The 20,103-nt window shown below is 38.1% G+C and overlaps 1 protein-coding gene across 5 annotated transcripts in view; it reads right to left on the reverse strand.

Moving 5' to 3' along the window:
- The window catches only part of CDYL (chromodomain Y like), a 106,136-nt gene that overhangs the window by 2,706 nt on the left and 83,327 nt on the right, over positions 1–20,103 (reverse strand). For all 5 annotated transcript variants that reach the window (XM_069008186.1, XM_069008190.1, XM_069008188.1 and 2 more), the window contains 4 exons: positions 8,386–8,642; positions 7,616–7,788; positions 4,437–4,647; positions 177–320 (listed from right to left, as the gene is read on the reverse strand). In XM_069008186.1, the coding sequence (XP_068864287.1) occupies positions 177–320; positions 4,437–4,647; positions 7,616–7,788; positions 8,386–8,642 (785 nt within the window). The remainder of the gene's footprint in view (positions 1–176; positions 321–4,436; positions 4,648–7,615; positions 7,789–8,385; positions 8,643–20,103) is intronic.

Raw genomic sequence — 20,103 nt, forward strand, 5'->3', positions numbered from 1 at the left:
CCCAAACCAGAAAGATACACAAAAATTTGTCAAAAGCCACTGCTGTACTACAATGCAGTCCTTGTTTCATGAAAAGGCTCTTTTTTTTTTAAGGACAAAAAGATGCAGTCTAATACGACTTAGACTAATTCTTATTCATCTAATCACAAAAATACAAGAAGATAAAGGAAACTTACAACTGAATTACATGTGACAAGTTCTTTAATTCGAACCATTACTTCCTGTGTGAATGTTCCCGGCCAGAACACTTGGGAGACGAGTCCTTTGGCACAAGCTTCCTGCGCTGTCAACTTCCTTCCACTGAACAACATTTCATTGGCCTGAAGGGATAAAAAGTTACTTCTGGTATGAAATGTAATGAGACAAAACTCATCAAAGGAAGAATGTTCAAAACAAATAAGAAAAATGCCTGCACTCTTTGAAATAGTTTTATTACAGCTCTTCCAAATTTTAATTAAACAAAGAAAAATGCTGGCCTACAGCTGGTTGGTCCATGTTGTTGACCAGTACCAGGGCAGTAGTTACTGAAATGTGGATGTCTATGACTAAGGGTTAAGTGTGAAAATGTCTTTTGTCATTTCCTGGCTGTGAATGTTTGTCAGCTCTGGCTTTCTTGCAGTATTGCTGACTTGGTTATCTGTTTATGCGGGAATAGATTACAATGCCTGGTAAATTTGTAAAACAGCACTGAATACATCAGCTTACCCTTTATAATGATGTATTCCAATTTCTGACCAAATTCATAGAAAATAAACATTCACATTTTCTTCAAGAGTCCAATACTGAACTCATAAATCCTTTCAGAATCTGATATAGTAGTCTTATTAAAAACCCCCAGTATTTAAAAGAACTTGCACATGGTTTAAAGGTACAGAATCATGTACTATATTCTATGCAACAAGATGCTCTCTCTAGTTCTGTAAATGTTTTTGATTTGTAATTATCATGCACTTCACTATTTACCAATTTCCCCATTAAAGCTTTGTCCTACAACCACTTTAATTTTAGCATTAGTGAAGTTTCTTATACAGTTAAATTTTGTTTGCAGTGACATTTGCATGAAAACAGCCAGTGGAAATTAAAAAGTCAGAGTAATAGCCAACCTCAAAAAAAAAAAAAAATCAGTATTATTGATTCTTAATGACTTATTCCCACTGAAAAATACAACAAACCCATTATTGCCTCTTGTAATATAGGAAATAAGGCTGTTCTAAAACACAAACCTGACAGGTGTAACACTTTTGAGGGAAAAATTCTGAGTTTTTTAATGTTTTCTAATACTGGAAATTTTGGTAATTATTTCAGCAACTTTGATTTAAGGTTGTCAAATAATTAATTATTCACTTAATAAATAATTATTTACTGTGGTACCACGTTTCTGGTATTGTCATTTTACACATGAAGCAATTTGGAAACTCTGCAGTCTCTTATTAGTTCCTTTGTAATGAAATACAAAGTCTGGGTTCTACTGGAAGTTTGCTTCCTGACTGCCAGTCCATTAGGAATGCAAGAAAAACCCAACCAGTTTCCTAGCACATTTTACTTTGATTTTACCATCAGCACATCTTTCACAGTTACTATGGAAAGCTGTGATTCACATATATTAGTTTATGAAAACCTGAATCTCTTGCACTATGATCAAATTCTATACCTTATAGTTCTACCTTCTGTGAACACAAAATCAAAACCACAAGGTTCATTAACCATTCTTTCTCATTTTCCAGAATGCATGTGAATAGTAATAACCTGAAATACTAGCTAAAAATCAGAGATGTACACATGGTTGTCTAAAAAAGGAATCCTTTTTCCTATGCAGTTGGGGAAAAAGTATTCTTCCAAAATAATTCAAAAAACCACTTAACATTTCTGTGAAAGATCAAAATGTGAAGTCAATCTAACTAGTAGCTAGGAAAGGCAAACATTTAAGCCAGGTGGTCAGGTCTACATGTATCTTCACATGTATTTTTGCAAGGATAAAAATGAATGCTAGAAAACCATTTTTCCCCTAAAACTTAGTTGCAACCACTGAGTTCTCCTGAACATGAAACACCATAAGCAAGAAGGGTGCAGTTATCTTATTTCTGCCAGCTGTAATACAGCATTAGCATAAAGTCTCACAAGAAATGAGCATCCCATTAATGTTCTCACTTGACAGGTTTTGAAGGGAAATGTCTTGCTCTGGCATCTCCCCTTTTGATCTATACACAACATGTGCTGGAGACCCACTGCTGGAACAAGCTTTAATCGTAATCATGCCTTGTACCTGCCGTAAAAATTAACACACTCAGTGGTTACTTTCCAAGAAATACACTACAGCAATAGAAAGGAGGATGATAAAAATATTTCACTAATATAAGATTCTCATTAACAACCTTCATTTTCTACTTTGAGTAGAAAATGTCTCCTTCCAGAGAGGAACTTCGCTGGGACTCTCTTCCAGTGAGGGCTTTGAGGCTCACCAGGGTCCTGTTGTGCAAGCCCACAGGCACCAGGGGCCATGGAGCATTTCAGCTCTCTTGCACTATGATCAGAAGGCAGCTGGCCTCTGAATCACCCTAGATCCTGGCTGTGATGTGGACTACAGGCACTATGGAAACGTGTATCCCTCGTGACTGACAGAAAAGCGTAAGAAATACTGCCATGTGTGCTGGGGACAGGCAGGGAAACCCAGTGTGTGATGTGTGATCAGCTCCTGTGCTTTCTATCTCAGACCAGACAACCAGAGAAAGAACTCCATGGCAAATAAACAGTAGGATCTCCCCATACAGATATCACCTTAATGTCTATTACAGATTATTTACAAAACTCAAAAGTCAAGTTTAAGAACACTTCTAAAATTCTTGGTATTTCTAAGATGGTATCAGTTTTGAATCCTAAAGTTTGGGCTTCAAATTTCTTGTAATAAGCCCACGGCTGAAAATGTTTGTGAAAAAAGAAACCCATCCATGACATACAGACCTGCTCACCCACAGAAGGTGAGTGACCCCACAGGGAAGATATTTCCAGCAATCTTGCAAGGGAAGATTTTTACATAGCTGCAGCTAACAACATTGCATCGTAAGTCTGGCTTAACAACAGTGGGGTGGCACTACTGCTGCTGAATTGATACATTTGTAGGAAATGTTATGATGCATACAGAGGCCTTAATTCTTTGTTTTGTATATTTTTTCCCCTGAATGTTTTGCATTTCACTCATAACATCTTCCCGCTGACTTCGCTCTCTCTCTCTCTTTTACAGACAAAAAGCATGCCTCTTTATCAAAGTCTTCAGTATGGATTCTGAACATATTTCATGAAATGTGCTGAGTAAAGTTCAGCTTTGTCCCACTGAGACACTGCTATGCTGCAGAGAGCCAAGGATAGTAAAAAAAACAGTGGATTTCTTTCCCTTTTTGCACTGATCATTATGGAATTGTTACCACTGGAAGCTTTCAATTTAAATCTTTATATTTAAGAATGAGAGCATTCACAAACACACATGAAAGAGTACACTAGGGAAGAGCTCGTGTTTTTTGTACAACTTCTAAAGAAATGAAAAGTAACAACCACAAGTCTTTAAAGGACAAGGATGGATGGAATGGATGGATGAATAGATGGATGGCCAAATAAAAAGGGAAAGGAACAATCAGTAGTTTGAAACATGCTAAGATATTAAAGATACTCTTATAACTGTTAATCTATTTTAGTTACCTTTTCTGTTCTCTTCTAATAACTAAATCCAGACATGACACAATTAGCTATTAGATCTTCTAAAACTGGTGTTCTAATATATTGAAATGTATATTTTTAAATTAATAAATACCTACAGTGAAAAAAATGGCTTTTATAATAAAAAGCAATTTTGGAAAAAAGGTGTAGCCACAAGCACTTGTTTCACCCTGTCCAAACTGGAATGGGACGTAGGTCTAAGTTTTCAAAGAACACAGCCTGAAAAACCACTAAGCAACATGAAAACAACGTAGGTAGGAGATTCTTAAATAGTTTTTTGTTAGGAGTGCATGGAAGCCGAAATACTTATTTGCATACTGGCAAAAGACTGCTCCTGGCTGGTGCCACAGAGCTGTGCAGTGCAGGGACACCGAGTGTCACACTGGTGCTGTGCTGAATGCAAGACACCCACGGCTGGTCGTGACGAGGCACAGCAGGGGAGGTGTGTCTTGGTACACAGCACATCACCCTTCTGACACCATTAGGGCCAAAGGTGGGATTAAGCCCCGTGCCTGCTTTCTGTTCCGTGCATGCAGGTGCAGACTAAGTTGTAAGAGCATGGAGCAAAAAAGCTATAAAGGGTGACTTCTCATGAAAGATTTTCATGAGAGAAAGAAAAAAATTAAGAAAAAGAAAACATAGCAAGGCAAAAAGTCTTGAAATCACACTGGATAAATTATCACAACTGAATTGTGAAGCTGCCAGCCCCTACCCTGCAAGCTACTTACAGAAGCCAGGCCCATTATCCGAGGGAATGTAAGGGATGAACATCCATCTGGACTTTGTCCAAAAGTAGTGTATGGTGTCTGAAACCAAGCCTTCTCGTTGGCCCAAACCACGTCACACAGAGGCAATATAGATGCTCCAAGTCCAATGGCTGGGCCATTTACTGCTACAATGATAGGCTTCTTAAACTGAATAAAAGTATTCACAAAATTCCTGAAGAGAAACAGAAACATGTGCTCACTACATATATCGAGAGTGTAAAATACACCAGCCCTTGAAAACTCCATAATAATTCATCTCCACAATAACATCACTTTCAAACCCAACCTGATAACCTTCCACAATGAGGTGGTCATTTGGTGGATGAGGCGAGAGGGGTGGATATCATCTACACAGAGTTCAGAGTGAGGCTTTCAGCACTGTCTCTCATAAGAGTTTCATAGTCAAGCTGTTGAGGTATGAGCTGGATGAGCAGACAGTGAGGTGGGCTGAAAAATGTCTGAATGGCCGGCCCAGAGGGTGGTGACTCACAGCACAGGCCAGTAATTTAAGTGTTACACCCCTCAGGGTCAGTGATGGCTCCAGCACTGTTCAACAGCTTTGCTGATGATTTGATTGATGGCACAGAGCGTATCCTCAGCAAGTTTGCTCAGGATACAAAACCAGGCTGATACACCAGAGGATTGTGCTGCCATCCAGAGGGACCTTGGCAGGCTGGAGAAATGAGCTGACAGGAACCTCCCAAAGCTCAATAAAGGGAAGTGCAAAGCACTGTGTCTGGGGAGGAACAACCCCAGGCACCAATGTATGCTGGAAGCCAAGCCAGAAAGCAGCTTGGCAGAAATTGAGCTGGGGTTCCCAGTGGACACCAAGCTGAACTTGAGGCAGCAGTGTGCCTTTGGGGCAAAGCAGGCCAGTGGTATCCTGTGCTGCTCTAGGAGGAATGTTGTCTGGAGGTTGTAGGAGTCAATCCTGCCCCTCTGCTCACCCCTAGTGTCCTTATGGGCTCCTCAGTGAAAGAGAGACTCCAGATGGTCTAGCAAAGGGCCATCAAGGTGACCAGGGACTGAGTGACATCTCTCCTCAGGGAGATGTCATCAGTGTGTGTAAGTACCTGAAAGGGGATGCAAAGAGGACAGAGCCAGGCTCTTTCCAGTGGTGCCTATTGAAGCAGTGGGCACAAACTGAAACATGGGAGGTTCCCTCTAAACGGTAGGAAACACTTTCTTACTGTGAGGGTGACCAAACAGGCAGCCAGCAAGGTCATGGACTCTGAGTCTTGGGAGATATTAAAAAAACCAGGAAATGGTCCTGGCCAACCTGCTCTAGGTGACCTTGCTTAAGCACGTTGAACAAGATGACCTGCAAATGTCCCTTCCAACCTCAGCCATTTTCTGATTCTGTAAAAGCCTAGCATTGCTCCCAGCCCAGCACATCACAGTAGTTGAGCAGGTGCAGATTTAACACCCCCCTACAAGCATCAGCTGATAAGGCACTTTTGGTACATTAATGTGCCTCATAGCTCTCCTAGATATGTCTGCAGCCTTTCTTCACCTCTGGGCACCACAACTGTGGCACAGCCCTGCCTGGTTCTCACTGTTTTACATATAGCACTGGTGTAAGGTATTTACCTGTGTTTTTAAGTGAGAGCAATAAGGTATAAATGAAGACAGGCAAAGCATTAATGATTTTCCATGAGGAGCTTTTCTTAACAAATAAATCTGCTTTTTAAAATGATGTACAAACATATATAGTAGAGATCTGTTATCACATATCACACACCTGTAAACTTCCCCTCCTCATCTCCCTTCTTTTGGTTGGTAATACTACTCTGGATACTATGCTATTAAGTGACATATGCATATTCTCATCCTCATTGTCAACAAAATTGACAATTCATTCCAGTACCCACAAAATATGGATGCTTCTCTGTTCTCAAATGGTAATGCCTCCAAGAGCTTCTTAGGAAAAAACAGTCATGTGTGTATGAATACATACACAGGTGATTTTAAAAGTTTGCTCCCTGTGTTACATATTTTCGTATTTCTGCAAAACAGGACAATTTTACTATATTGCATTCAGCACTAAAGGTATCACACTGCTTCTTACCTCATTCTAGTGAGCCAAAATAGCTAAATGCAAAAAAAAACCAAACAAACCCAAACCTGGAACCATCTCATGCAAGTCATCATACAAACATCCCATCCAGAGACTTAAGTTAATCATGTCTGAATATCCCAGAGACAACCATCTACCATATGAAAAATACCTTATTTGAAAGGGAGGGTGTGTGTTCATAGGTCTTTAAAGTTACCTTTGCCCATTTTATTAACAATGAATATTAGGTGAAAAATCAAGTTTCTGGAAGGGCCTGAATTATAATAGTGATAGAAACTCAGTGCTAGGAGCTTCTGGCCACATCTGAAGTCACTGTATGAGCAATTTTTACATGAAATGACTGAAGAATTTCCTTTGATCAAAACAACTATAATAATCTTTATGAATCAACTGTGCCTCCAATGAAACAGGATTTACATGTCCACGGCCTTTTTTTAGAAACATGACCATTGATAACAACAACAGAAGACAGGGCTCGAAAGAATATAGATACTCTGGAAGCATGCAAGAGACCAGGATCTCAAAAGCAGTGCTCAAATGATAGGTACTTTTTGTACTGTTAAAACATGTCTCCAAGATCAATACTTTTTTTCCATACATTTCCTTCTACTTAGTAGTAGCTCAGCTTCTTTTGTTCAAATGTTAGGTTTGGTACGTAGTGTTGGGATGATGATCACCAGTATTAATCTACTCCTCTAAAATATCCATCATTCCACTGCTCTGAACGTACTACATCAATTTACTCATTCAATACACATCTTGAATTTTGGTGTATTAAATTTGTTTTCCTGAAACCCTATGGCTATTGGAGTATTTTAATATTGGTTTTAACTGGAGGAGTATTACAATACTCCCAGTATTCACAGTTAAATTTTAAAATTAAAAATGCATGAAATGACAACCCAAATAGAAAGGCACAGGGAGCATAAAGAAGTGCTGCATGCTATAATGTAACAGGTGAATGTCTGAGATCTTTTTGAATAAGAGGTTTTTGAAATAAAGACAGAACAAGCCAGGCCACATGATGAATACCCACCAGATGACTGAAGATAATCATACATACCTAATAGCTTCTGCCATCTTAGTGCTTTCCTTTTTTCTATCATCCGTTAAACGTCGTATAAAATAAATAAAATCAAGACCACAGCAGAAAATGCTACCAACTGCACTGAACAGCACAAGTTTACTGTCATCTGCAGCTGCTGTGTTCAGTGCACTTTGGACTTCCTTCATTACCTGAAAAATAAAAATTTCATAAGAATAATTTTAATCCATCATTACAAAGTAGCATGTTGTTCTTTTCCCTTCCTCCCCCCATGAGACCCTTCAACATCTTTAATTTTTCCTTAGGATCCACTCAACCATCATATTAGAAGAGTTAACTTTCTTCATTATTCAAAAAAAAGAAAGTTAATGTGTTAGAAGCTTTGCATTTCAAAAATGTAATTAGACAAAGATAATTAAATCATTAAGGAAAGATCCATTAGATGTTATCTGTAACTAAAGCACTCATTCAGCATTTCTGTAATTTGGACAGCAGATGGCATATGCAACCAGTACAGAAAAAAAAAGAACCTTAATTGAGGCTAAATCTTTTTTCAAGTTGCACTTTGTAAATCACTGCATATCTTATAAAAGCCAATACACATCAACATGGTCAGATAACAGAGTTCTTAAATGCAAATGAATTACACACAAAGTCAACTGCACATATAACATCTCGCAAGTAAGAACCTGTATCATGTTTTGTGTACATTTGTGCCTGAATAACAGGCAGAAATGAGGCAAGTACTTCAAACCCCCTTCCCCTCCCAAAATCAGAATTGTTCTGACCTCTGGATTTAATGAATTATTTTCAGATGATTTTGTTGATAGCAAAATATGTGTGAATCCATCTTGTTTCCTGACAACAATGTCTCTGTACCGGTACGCGCTCTCCGTTTGTCTCACGCTGAAACGTAGCCTTTTATCAAAGGGTTGATCTCTCCTGTCATCAATGAACCTTCGTTTGCTGGCTGTCACTCCTGCTACAGATGTCTGGATATTGGTTGTACCATTGGCTGCTAATGCTTCCATAAAGGTGGGTGTACCTGGAAATAGTTTAAACAAGAACAATTACATTTGATTAGCATCTCAAAATCCCTACTAAACACATGAAAACATGCAACTCATATAGAACACACAGTAAACATGAAACTCAGTCCCCTGGAAGTTACTGAAATAGACACTGTGCACAGTGCAAAATTGAAGTGACAAAGGGATTTGAGAAATTAATTTTATGGTTTTGAGAATATACATTTAGAACAAGCCAAACAGACCAATTGTCATATACAACAGGGGGAGAAAAGTATATTTAAGGTTCCTAATACCAACACACTTCAGTAGGTTAACAGTCTGCTTTCTCCCTTTCCAACATTTTAAAGTCGTTTAACAGCATCAACATTGCTAAGACGAAGCAAAAGCCTTTTGTTTCAAACATCAGAAGTTATTGTAAAGAAGAAAAGGACACTCAGAAGAAACCAAATAAAGAACTTGATTGACAAGATCATAAAAAGTATAATAGTCTTTAAAGAAAAATGGAAATGAAGAAATACAGACTATCCTTCTTTGAGAGGATCACAAGACCCATGCAGTGACAGATATTTCAATGGATTCATAGACAATGAGATCTTCTCATGTTAAACATTTTTTGCTATTGGAATTGGCAAATAGACAATTAAGTTTTGCTGGTCTTGTTCCCAGTCCCTTACACAGAGAGAGTTTGAAGGCATACAAGTAAACAGGCCATTCCTCATGTCACAGAAGGGACAGGTTTTTCTGTAGTCCTCATTAGAAACATAATACCAAATAATTACCATTCATTAGAGAAAACAGGAGAACATACTGGATCTATAAAGCATGTTTAGGCCTCCGTGCAAAATCTTCACAGAATTTGTAATACCAAAGTAATGGAGGGCGCATAGGACAGGAGGGTTAAAAATATTGGGAAGGTGTGTTAGGGTCCAAGACAGTAAAGTTTTGAAAGACTTTTCTTGAAAATTGAGCTCTGAGACTAAAATCTTCTGGGAAAGCCACTGCCCACATCTCACGAACGGGTACTTCAGAACATCACGCACACGATGTCTTAAGAAGTAGAGTTATACCATGTATAAGTAAGCTATTAATTAAATATTATTGTAATTTGTCATTTCCTTTCTGAAAAAGTTATATTTTAAAATTAAATTATTTCAAATTTTAACTACAACATATTTCAAATACTTGTGGGCCCAATGAAGACTTTAAAGAGGCTCACTTAAGTAACACGAATATCCAATATCTCAATATTTCCACTGTATTCAAGTGCTGCTTACTTTGACATATATGAAGTGTGAGAGAGACAATAAGAAAAGAGACTAAATTTAATTAAAATTTAGAACATTATACATTTTCCTACTTATATTGCAGAGACTGTCTCTGGATATAAATGAAGTTTTTATATCAAATATTTTAAAATAAATATTTTATTATTAATACTTTATGATTAATGAGGCAAGTTGTCTATTTAAGGATCTATACAATAAAAAGATTTTAGTCTACTTTTTAAGGTCTTTCTTGTTGTATTAGTGATTTAATCCTCTCACCATCTCACTTTTTGTGAAGAAATTAAAGACAACTCAGAATTTTTTAGTTGTTTAAAGTGAAGAGTAAGAAACTATATTCAGTTTGTGATCAGTTTTAGAGACAAAGATGAACAAAGTGAAATGGAAAATGACTACTTTACATTGTCACAAAAATGTCACATTTATTCCCAAATTTTCTATGGCTTATAGAATTCTTTTTTCATTTCAGTAGAATAAATAAAAAATCGGTGTATACTAAATATTAATTTGATGAGGAATGCTTTCAATTTTTTCCTCCTGTAAACCACATTACGGCAACTGCATTCCTTTAAAAGAATCCTCTTCAAAGGGAATTTGCAGGAACACCAATGTTGCCCCATATTTCATTAGGAACACAAGATAAAAAGGTATCACTGGCTTGGTCTTCCATAGGAAATGTAAATTTAAACAACTGAAATCACCTCTGATTTTTAAACCCTGATCAAAGTTTTTTATGTCTTTTGTCCTAGCCATAGTAAAAAATGTGGAGAACTGGGAGAGCAGCATAGACTAGACTAAGCCAAAACAAGGAGTCAGTAAACTTGTGCAAGACCTTTGAGCCTGTATTTTCCCACGACTCATACTTCCAAAGACATACGCAAATACCAGAAAATTACTTTTGAGATGCAAGAGACAATGATTATATACTTTGAGAGACAAAACTTCTGGCAGCAGAGATCAAGATGTAAACACCACAGGCCAATTTTCGTGCTTATTGAACTAGCAAGAGACCTTTTGATGTATTATATAAACCCTGTCTACACTTATCAATAGTTGGGAGTTTCAAACCACAAGCAAGGGACAGCTGCAATTCAGAGGAAGAAGTCTCCTCTTTCCAATCATGTAAACACACTTCTAGGATACTTAGACTGGAATAAAAAATCTGTCAGCTTTAGAAACCGTAACTCTGCACAGGGAGACTCAGCCAGCCGGCACAGATCAGAAAACGGCACTGAAAGAGTTAAAACACGTTTGTTAATGTTTGTCATTACCAGTGGAAGTTTGGGACCCTGTATACCTGACAGCACAGGGCCTCTTTCTCTTGGCATTTGGTCCTTGGAAGCAAAGAGACAACTCAGAGACATAAAGCAGTATTTCATTTGTAAGTACATAGGCAAAGATGGTTTTGCTCCTCAGTCTTGAACACATGTTGCAGCCAATAGGGACAAAAATAAAAAAGTGCAATTGAGAGTTAACGGTATTGGCATAGATTTCCTCACATGAAAACCTTGCATTAAGGTTATTTATCTTCAGGATAATTACAACTATATTTTAATATTTTAAAATAGCATTTTGTAACAAACCAGAAGCAGTTCTGCATTTTGAGACATTAATGGAGATGGTATATCACAGATAAAACACCACAGCCCTCTCCTTTCAGATTGAGCTTCCAAAAATAAGTAAGGACTTGGAAGAAAGGCAGTTGACCCTGAATATTGTCAACTAATGAAGAACTGTTTGTTTAAGGCATAAACAAACAGCTTATAGTTATATAAAAACCTTTCCACCTGCAAACTGTTAACAGTGTGATCTCAGAGCTGAAGACAGTACTACTACTGGACAAAGCCAAAGCTTCACTATACAGATGCAAAAGGAAGTTAAGAGGACTACTTTGTCTTGCAGCTGCTGACCAAAACCTGGGAACAGTCAGCAATTTCATGCAACTGCCCTTGGAGGGAAAAAAACTAAAGCTATGAGCAACAGATAAGAAAGGAACTGGTCTTATCCAAAGGAAGACAGACACAAAACACTGGTTGGTTTTGGAAAAGGGGCATCACAAAGGTGGTTTTGTTAAAAACAAAACAAGTTACACTCAACTTCACAACAATCCAAAATTAAAATCCTGAGCACCTCTCAAAGATATTCATGCCTCACTATTACTGAGAAGTTCAGTTTAGCTTACATAGCAAACCTTGGATACAAATACTCCCCTCCCTGCAACAATACTGGGACACATCCAAAGAGATGCTCTAAAACCAGCCAAGCTTCTTTTGCATGCTTCTTTTTGGGTACACGTGTTGGTGCTCTTAATTCAAAGGTTTGACTGAGAGAGTATGCTGTTTCTGAAAGGCTTAGCATAGATGCCTAAGGAACAAGCACAAGAACATGGGAGGTGTGAACAATACTGTCTGAGTATTTTCTTTAACTGCAGCCACTAAAAACTTAGCAATTACAAAAAATTGCATGCCCAGAATCATAGGCTGCTCCAAACCCCATGTAATTAAAGTCTTCTTCCCCATGGGATTGTCCAGTTTACTTTTGAAACCACTATGGGTTTATCTTTCAAAGTATCCCTCGGCAGCAAGTTCTGGAACATACACGTTGGCTTTCTTCATCCCTTTCATCACAGCCCTTTCTCCAGATTGACTAGCCCCAACCTTATTTCCCTTTCCTTCTTCCAGAAGCCAGTCCAAGCCTGCCATTCTTCTCTATGCTTCTTCCTCTTCTACTAACTCTTGGAACAGGGCCCAAAATGGGACACAATATTCAATATGGGGTTTGTTTTTTTTTTTAAACTACCACTGAACAGATGCTTGCAGAAAACCACCCAAAACAAACCCAATGCCCTTTTCCTGAGCAGCAACATATAGCCAGGAATCAGTCACTGTTTTATGTTTTTCTATAGGCACAGTTTGGTATGTAAGCCCGTTTCATCCCCATTCTCAATGCCTGGCATCCATCTGCACTGAAAGTCAGCTCTCATTTTAATCATGAAATCACTTAGTATTTTCAAAGAAGCCTGCAGAGTTCACAAGGAGCTTCGGGAACTCTCATGTCTTTCCTGTACCATCCTGCACCACTTATGTCCTTTCCTACACTAAGTGATGAAGGGGTTAATGAGAAGCATCCCACTTAAATAAGCAAATGAACAAACACCAGCAGCAGCAATGTCTTAAAGTGTTAACTGTGAAAATAAAACTGCAACTGTAACTGACTACAACTCAAGTACCAGACAGGGAAATATGATCTGGAAAACTGATTGAAAAAACAACTTGAATTTTCAATGAAAAAAAAAGAAATTATTTAAAACTGGTGCTAGAAGTAAGTTACATTTTTTCCCAAGTCCTTTCCACACTTTCACTTTTTCATTGTATCCTGTATATATAATCCACAAGAATTCAACATCAGTTGTCCAGTGCAGGTTGCCTCACATTTAATTTTTGCCTACAAACAGAGGTGTTTTGTTACACGTTCATATGTATTAGCAATCTCTAACTGTATACACTGTTAAGCTTTTCCAGTCTTAACTCTGCACTACATCAAACATTTCACATGAGACAGGAATTCCAGACAGTGATACCACAATGCAAACATAACACAGAAGAGTTTCCAGTATTTTTTCCACTTCTTCTTCAGCAATTACACAAAAAATATTTTGGAATTGTAGTGTATTGGCACAGACTAGAGAAACTAAAACTGAGGGTTCTAAACCCCCTATGTATGTGCCTGTGTTTTTGCCTGAGTATGCATATTAACAGCATATTTTCAAATCAAACATAAGTTCCACTTAATTTGAAACGTCACTATAAATATTTGCAAGAAAAAGAAGTCTCAATTTATTGTACATTTCACCTAAAATGCCGATTTGCTCTGTGTTTCTGAAAGAGCGTTCAGAACGTGCTGGTCACTTACATGAGAAACATGTAACTTCAGTTAATTCCTTCCAGAATATGGTGTTGCATTAATACAGAGCACAAACCAATATTGCAACCAGCAATAAGTTGTGCATATCCCAGCATTAGAATGGGCATCCCCAAAGATGCCTTGAAGGAGATGGGGTGGGCAAAGGACAATATTTCTTCAAATTATAGGCTAATGATCACTGCCATACCCTGCTGCAGGTACCCTCCTCAAAACTCTTACTGTGGGGGGGGAGGGAGTGTTTGTGAGCTGGAACATTATCCTTTCTAAATAAAGTTAACCACCTTTGATTCTGTTTCAAAGAAATAGTTACACAAGGAACCATTAGATGTTCTTCAGCCACGTTCTGTTTTTGCAAATATGTCACATTTCACTGCAACAAGGACTGTAGGTTTTAAGAACAGATTAACTGGGAAATTATGATGTTAGAACTTGGTGGAACATCAGCAATAGGAAACTACAACTCAGCAGCAAACAGTTGTGCAGTGGCTAGCAGGTTTGATTGTCAACATCTACCTTCAACTCCTAAAAAGTCCTTTTCTCATGCTGTTTAATTCCTACTCTTTTCCATGTATTTTGTATAGGTGTTAATTGTAAATGTCACTTGGAAACATTGCTCCTATTAAACCTACACTTCTTACAGGACACTGCTGTTGGGGACAAAATCAGCATGGGAAGAGAAACACACAGATGTACCCCAGTAATATTTCTCGACTCGATTTTTCAAGTTTTTCCACCTTAAACTAGCTTTTAATCTTGACTGCCATGTCACATTTAGAGTTATATGGTCTACAGCAGCCTTATCTTCCCCTTGTGTAGATAGTTTTCTCTGTTTCTTTGATTACTTAGAGCATCAAATATATATCTATGTTATTTTAATATATGAGTAGGGCAGCATTACTGGTCGTATTGGACTTTAGTAGGTTATAGGCTATTTAATTATTTTTGCTTTTGAATGTCTTTCCTTCTCAGAGCATAAGCATCCATGTGAAGATAAACTCATAATGCCAACCAAAAATGCAACTAATCAGAACGTTATATTCTATAACTGGAAGTGGGCAACAATACAAGAGAAAATGGTATTTCTTCACCCTTGAGTTAAACAGGTTTACCCTCTCCTGATGGTTCTATATCATGTAAGTGGAATTTAAAAAAAAATTACATATGTTAAAAAATGGAAATAACGAAACACTAGTCCTAAGATTTCTTAAGACCGTGCTCATAAAACCAACAAGGGTAACATTAATAATACATAAATTGTCAACGTATCTTTTAAGGAGTATGATTAAGTTTTATTGTCTTTGAAGAGGAACTAATGTATTAAGTAAACTTCCCACAGTCTCACAGTGGAAAGAAAATGTCCTCTTCCTAACAACTCCAAAAGGTTTTCCAAATACATCTCCTTTTCCTACTGTTTCATCAAAAATAGAGAAACAAACACTCCTCAGGTAAGCAAACTCTCTTTCTCCTATATGATGCATCAAGATAAATTAGAACTGTTCTCCTTTCCCCTTCCACTGCAGCTTTAGCCTCATTTTGGAGTGACTTGTCTTCCACTGAATCTATAGTTAGGATGCTACTAATAAATTGAAAACAGTGCACATGACTGTTCTCACCATTTTAGATGGCTGTAAGAAAAAAAAAAAAAAAAAACAAAAAACACTAAATGAAAAAATTTAGGAATTAATTTTAAAATTTAAAGCCTCCTGTATTATTCCAGTCAAGAAATCCCAGCCAGATTTCATGGTAGCATGCACCAAAGTATTTGATGTGGGAAGCAAGGAGTTTGTTTCATTTCTTTTTTTCACGAATAAGTACAAATAAGAAAAGCCCTTCCCAGGTTTCAGACTTCTTTTTGAGGTCTTTTAATACTGGGAACATTTCATAAGGGAAAACTCTTCTATCTTGATACTTTTGGAGCTGCAGGTTATGATACCCCAGCATTCATTCAAAATGCTCGAAAATTTAAGAGTTAAGCAAGGACATCTCTCGGGGCTCATCTACAGAGGAAAGCTAGTGCAAAATAGGCTAAGGTTTAAACTTGAAGTATACCCAGCCATTTCACGCTAACTCCTGAAGTGAACACATTCTATATTAAGAGCACTTCACTGCAATTTTATCCAATCCCCAGAGTGATGTGAAAAATGGCTCTCTTTTTGTGGGATATCAGTGTCCTAATGTAAGGCTCGTCTGGAACAGATACTGCCAAAAGACACCCCAGTAGTTTCACAAACATATACATGCCATGGTACACATTATATAATGCTTGTAAGAACATTAAAACATTCTAAAATACCTCAGATTATGAATGAAATTTAAATAGATGGGTATAACACTACACTACTATATTGGCAGAACACTTTCATTTACCTTCTTTTTGAAAACAAATGCGAATACTAATTGACAGGTTCATTCTCATCACATAGACAAGGCTTTCAATACCAGAGTTTGCAAGAGCTCCATTCACAACTGCCCTCCAAAACACTTGGCATTTCAATGCAGAAAAGCAGTAGTCAGAGAAGGCTCAGGACTTTCAGAGGTTCAAGACACTGATGTGCATGTGTTAAACTTTTCAGGGAACCCTGAGATCAGAGTGCTGGGATGAGCATTCCTGCTGGAAAAAAAGCACCTCTGTTTTTATGTATCTACCTCAAGAAGGTACACGTGTCTTTCCAGCTACTATCTGATGGCTGCTCTTCATAGAAGCTGTCTCACCTCTGTGGGGTATTCAACAAGAGGTTCATTAAGAGGTGGCAAATGAACCTGAAGCCATCTTCCACTACACAAGGGCACAGGGGCTGTGTGCCCTAACACCACCAGCTATACTTTATACTTGAGAAACCTGCAATACATAATGTTGCTGGTTGCTACTGACACGGGCAAATTGTTCTGCAGCAGCAGCCTCTTAGCAGAAACTACTGACCTTGGAAGAAATAACTGGCTGGGGTGGGAAGGGGAAGAGCAAAAGAGGAGTCTGACTTTTCTAAGAGGTTCCCAAAAACATCAAGTGAAAAACTAAACATTGCATTGCTGGGTATTTAGTCCTGAGCCTTGTACTTAAGCAAGAGAGTTGCCAACTCCTTGATCACTTCTGATGCCCGAAGGAGCATGGAACAAAAATCAAGAGCTGGGCATTGGCACCAGTGGGAGAATATAGGGTGAAAAGAAGATTAGAGGTCTTGGGGAAGTATAAACACAGCTTTAGGGTCCTCTAAGGAATGGAACATTCAGAAATGCACATGCCAAATAGGTTCTTACTTTTAATTCAGAGGTACTCAATGGAAAGTAGTCTGTACTGAAAAATTAAGGATTGGAGCTAAAAATATTTCCAAAAGACCCTGCTTTTGGGCAGAACACACAACTGATACTTACACCACATCTGAAGAGGTATTCACAAATTGCTTCTAGAGCAATCTCTACAACGGTGTTCCCGTATTTTGGAAAAATAAGCCCACATTAAAAACACAATGATGAAAAGTATCTTTGGGCATTCCATGCAACAAGTGCTGGATAGTCAGATGCTCTGAACTAAAAAAGTAATTCAGAGCAGTATTACCTTGCCAAATCTGCTGTTTTATACTGTTGCAGAGGAATATATTCTAAATACAATCTACTGGCAACAGCCGAAAGGAGGCATGATGGAAAGGAGTTAGCGACAACCTGTGCTTTCAAACTGAATCTGGTCTCTCCTGTCTGTTTTTTGGCTATACTAGCTAGGATCAGCACACATATGAGGACTTGCCTCAACTGGAGAGCTCCTGAAGCATATCCAAAATTATTATTATTACTAAAAAACAAAATACTCCACCAAAACAACAAAACCAAAAAAACCCTCAGAGAAAGTCCTAAAGTCAACAGTAGGAGACTACCAAGAGTAAGATCAGATGCTTTGCTTGAGGAAAAAATATGACATCCTCCCTCAATTAGGCTTTGTCCTGTATTACTGCAGGCAATTACTAGAACACACAGGAGGCATTTGTCTTCACAGCATTTTGCCCCACATCTTGACGCCAGTACAAATGGTATAGGTTCTCCACACGTGGGATTTACAGCAAAGCTCTTGAACATGGCCCCCAGCATAAGGACACAGATCTGCTGGAACAACTCTAGAGGCCCTGGAACAGGTTTCCCAGAGAAGTTGTGGATGCCCTGTCCCTGGAAGAGTTCAAGGCAAGGCTGGATGGGGCTCTCAACAACCTGGTCTAGTGGAAGGTGTCCCTGCCCATGGCACAGGGGATGGAACTGGATGATCTTTAAGATCCCTTCCACCCCAAACCATTCTATGATGATGGCCACAAATCTAGGGAAAATGCCCATCATAAGAACAAGCTTTCATCAAATTTTGCAATAAAGTGGTAAATAAATAAACCCTCTCCCCCCGCCCCAAAAACATGCCCATGATAAATCACAAGGAAATAACCACAGCTGAAGGCAGTGAACAGGGAAGGCATCTCAGCCAGCAGCTGGAAGGGCTGGAGGCAGTGAGCTGCCCTAACACAGCAGGATGGATCACATGCATGGGCTCTATTTGGGTGCATGCTCTTCATATTGCTGAGCAAAGCAGTAAGTGTCTGTGTAAGACCTTAGGCTTTCTACTTCATTGACTCTTGTCATATTTATGAACAAATTATCAAAGGAAAAATCTCACAGACAAAAAACCTGAACTGATAAGTACATAAACCACTAATTAAGTAGTTAACACATGCTGCCATACATAGAAAATTGTTCAGAGCTGCCAAAGTGGCTTCCCTCAGGCTACAAAGCAAGGAATATAGAAGCCAGGATTATTAGTTACAAGTGGTCCCAATCCCCAAAAGCTATTTTTTCCTGTAAGAATCTGCTTTTATTAAGTACTGTTTTTTTTTTTTTATTTGCAGAAATTATAAGTATCTAGATTAAAATAAAAGTACCAACAATGATACTATTGTTAGACAGAAGAGACAGCTAAAGAAGCAATAGAATTAGCATTGTGATATTTAAGTGGGACATACTGTTTCAGTAGTACCAGTGCATAAATATGAAACCACAACTTCTAAATTATTACAAGGACTAATACTAGGAGGCTGAAATTTTGATGGGGGGGGAAAAAAAAAATCAAGAAATTAGGAAGCTGCATCTGTGGCAGAGAAAACAACCAATCAAGAGAAAAGCATGTGGTTTAAGGCAAATTTCCAGACAAGTTTCATAAAAGCCAAACCAGTTAAGGTCTGTCTCAGAGAGCAGGACTTAGCAACTAGTATCAACCCTACCAAAACCAAGGGAGGTTTAGTTAGGTGCCATAATGCCCGTTGCTACACAAAAGCCAAGAACAAAGTGTATCATGTCTGATACTTTAAATCAAAGTATGTAGTGGCCTCAGAGAGAATTTTACAGTTTGTGTAGCTGGCAAGAGGAAAGTACTACTTATTTGACTATTTAGTGATGTAGGCAGGAGCACATCTTTTCACAGGAGTCATACTGATGTGTTCACAGCTCAAGAGCAAATTCATAGATTTTTAAATATCGCTGCAAATTCACAAAAGGACTTAGATCTACAACCTGTTAATTTGAAAAAGCAGGGAAAAGATAAAAAAGAAATCTCCATTTGAATTTTGGGCTTGCATGTTGTTACAACTCCCACTGCTGCAATTCCAAAGTCCAGCACTGAAGCCTCACATGTTCAGCAGGAAGTTCATAAAGCTGTGCTCGGACTTATATTTACTAAGACATGGTTCATGGGTGACAGGGTCTGAACATTTTTAGGTACAGTAGATGCCTACAATGCTGAATCTTGCCTTAGGAAATGACCCATTAAGAACACACAGACAAAACAAAAATATCAAGGGGAGTCACTACACAAAAGACAGAAGAATTGCTACTGAGTAAAGCAAAGATCGTGTACACAAAAATAATGGGACTAGTACATAAGCAGCCACAATTGTGAGCTCAATTTTAACTTGGAAACCATTTAAACATGTCATAGATAAGACAGAATGATAGATGAATTACATGACTGGTTGTTTCCTGAAACCTGCCAGGGACCCACCTGTTCATGTCAGATTCCAACCACTAAACAAACAGAATGGAATTGAAATTTAATTTCTCCTAAGATGAATGCTGTGCAATTTTAGATAGCTGTATTATGTAAAAAGATATTGCATTAAATACTTTTCAGACAAATAGCAAGATACCCCAGGCATAAGGAGAGGGTGTAAAAATGAAACTGAACTTATACAGTAATTGAATTATTTTCTTCAGGAGATGTAGCTTCAATTAACTCCACATGGTTAAA

The sequence above is a fragment of the Aphelocoma coerulescens genome, chromosome 2, assembly GCF_041296385.1.
Source record: "Aphelocoma coerulescens isolate FSJ_1873_10779 chromosome 2, UR_Acoe_1.0, whole genome shotgun sequence".
Classification (NCBI taxonomy): domain Eukaryota; kingdom Metazoa; phylum Chordata; class Aves; order Passeriformes; family Corvidae; genus Aphelocoma; species Aphelocoma coerulescens.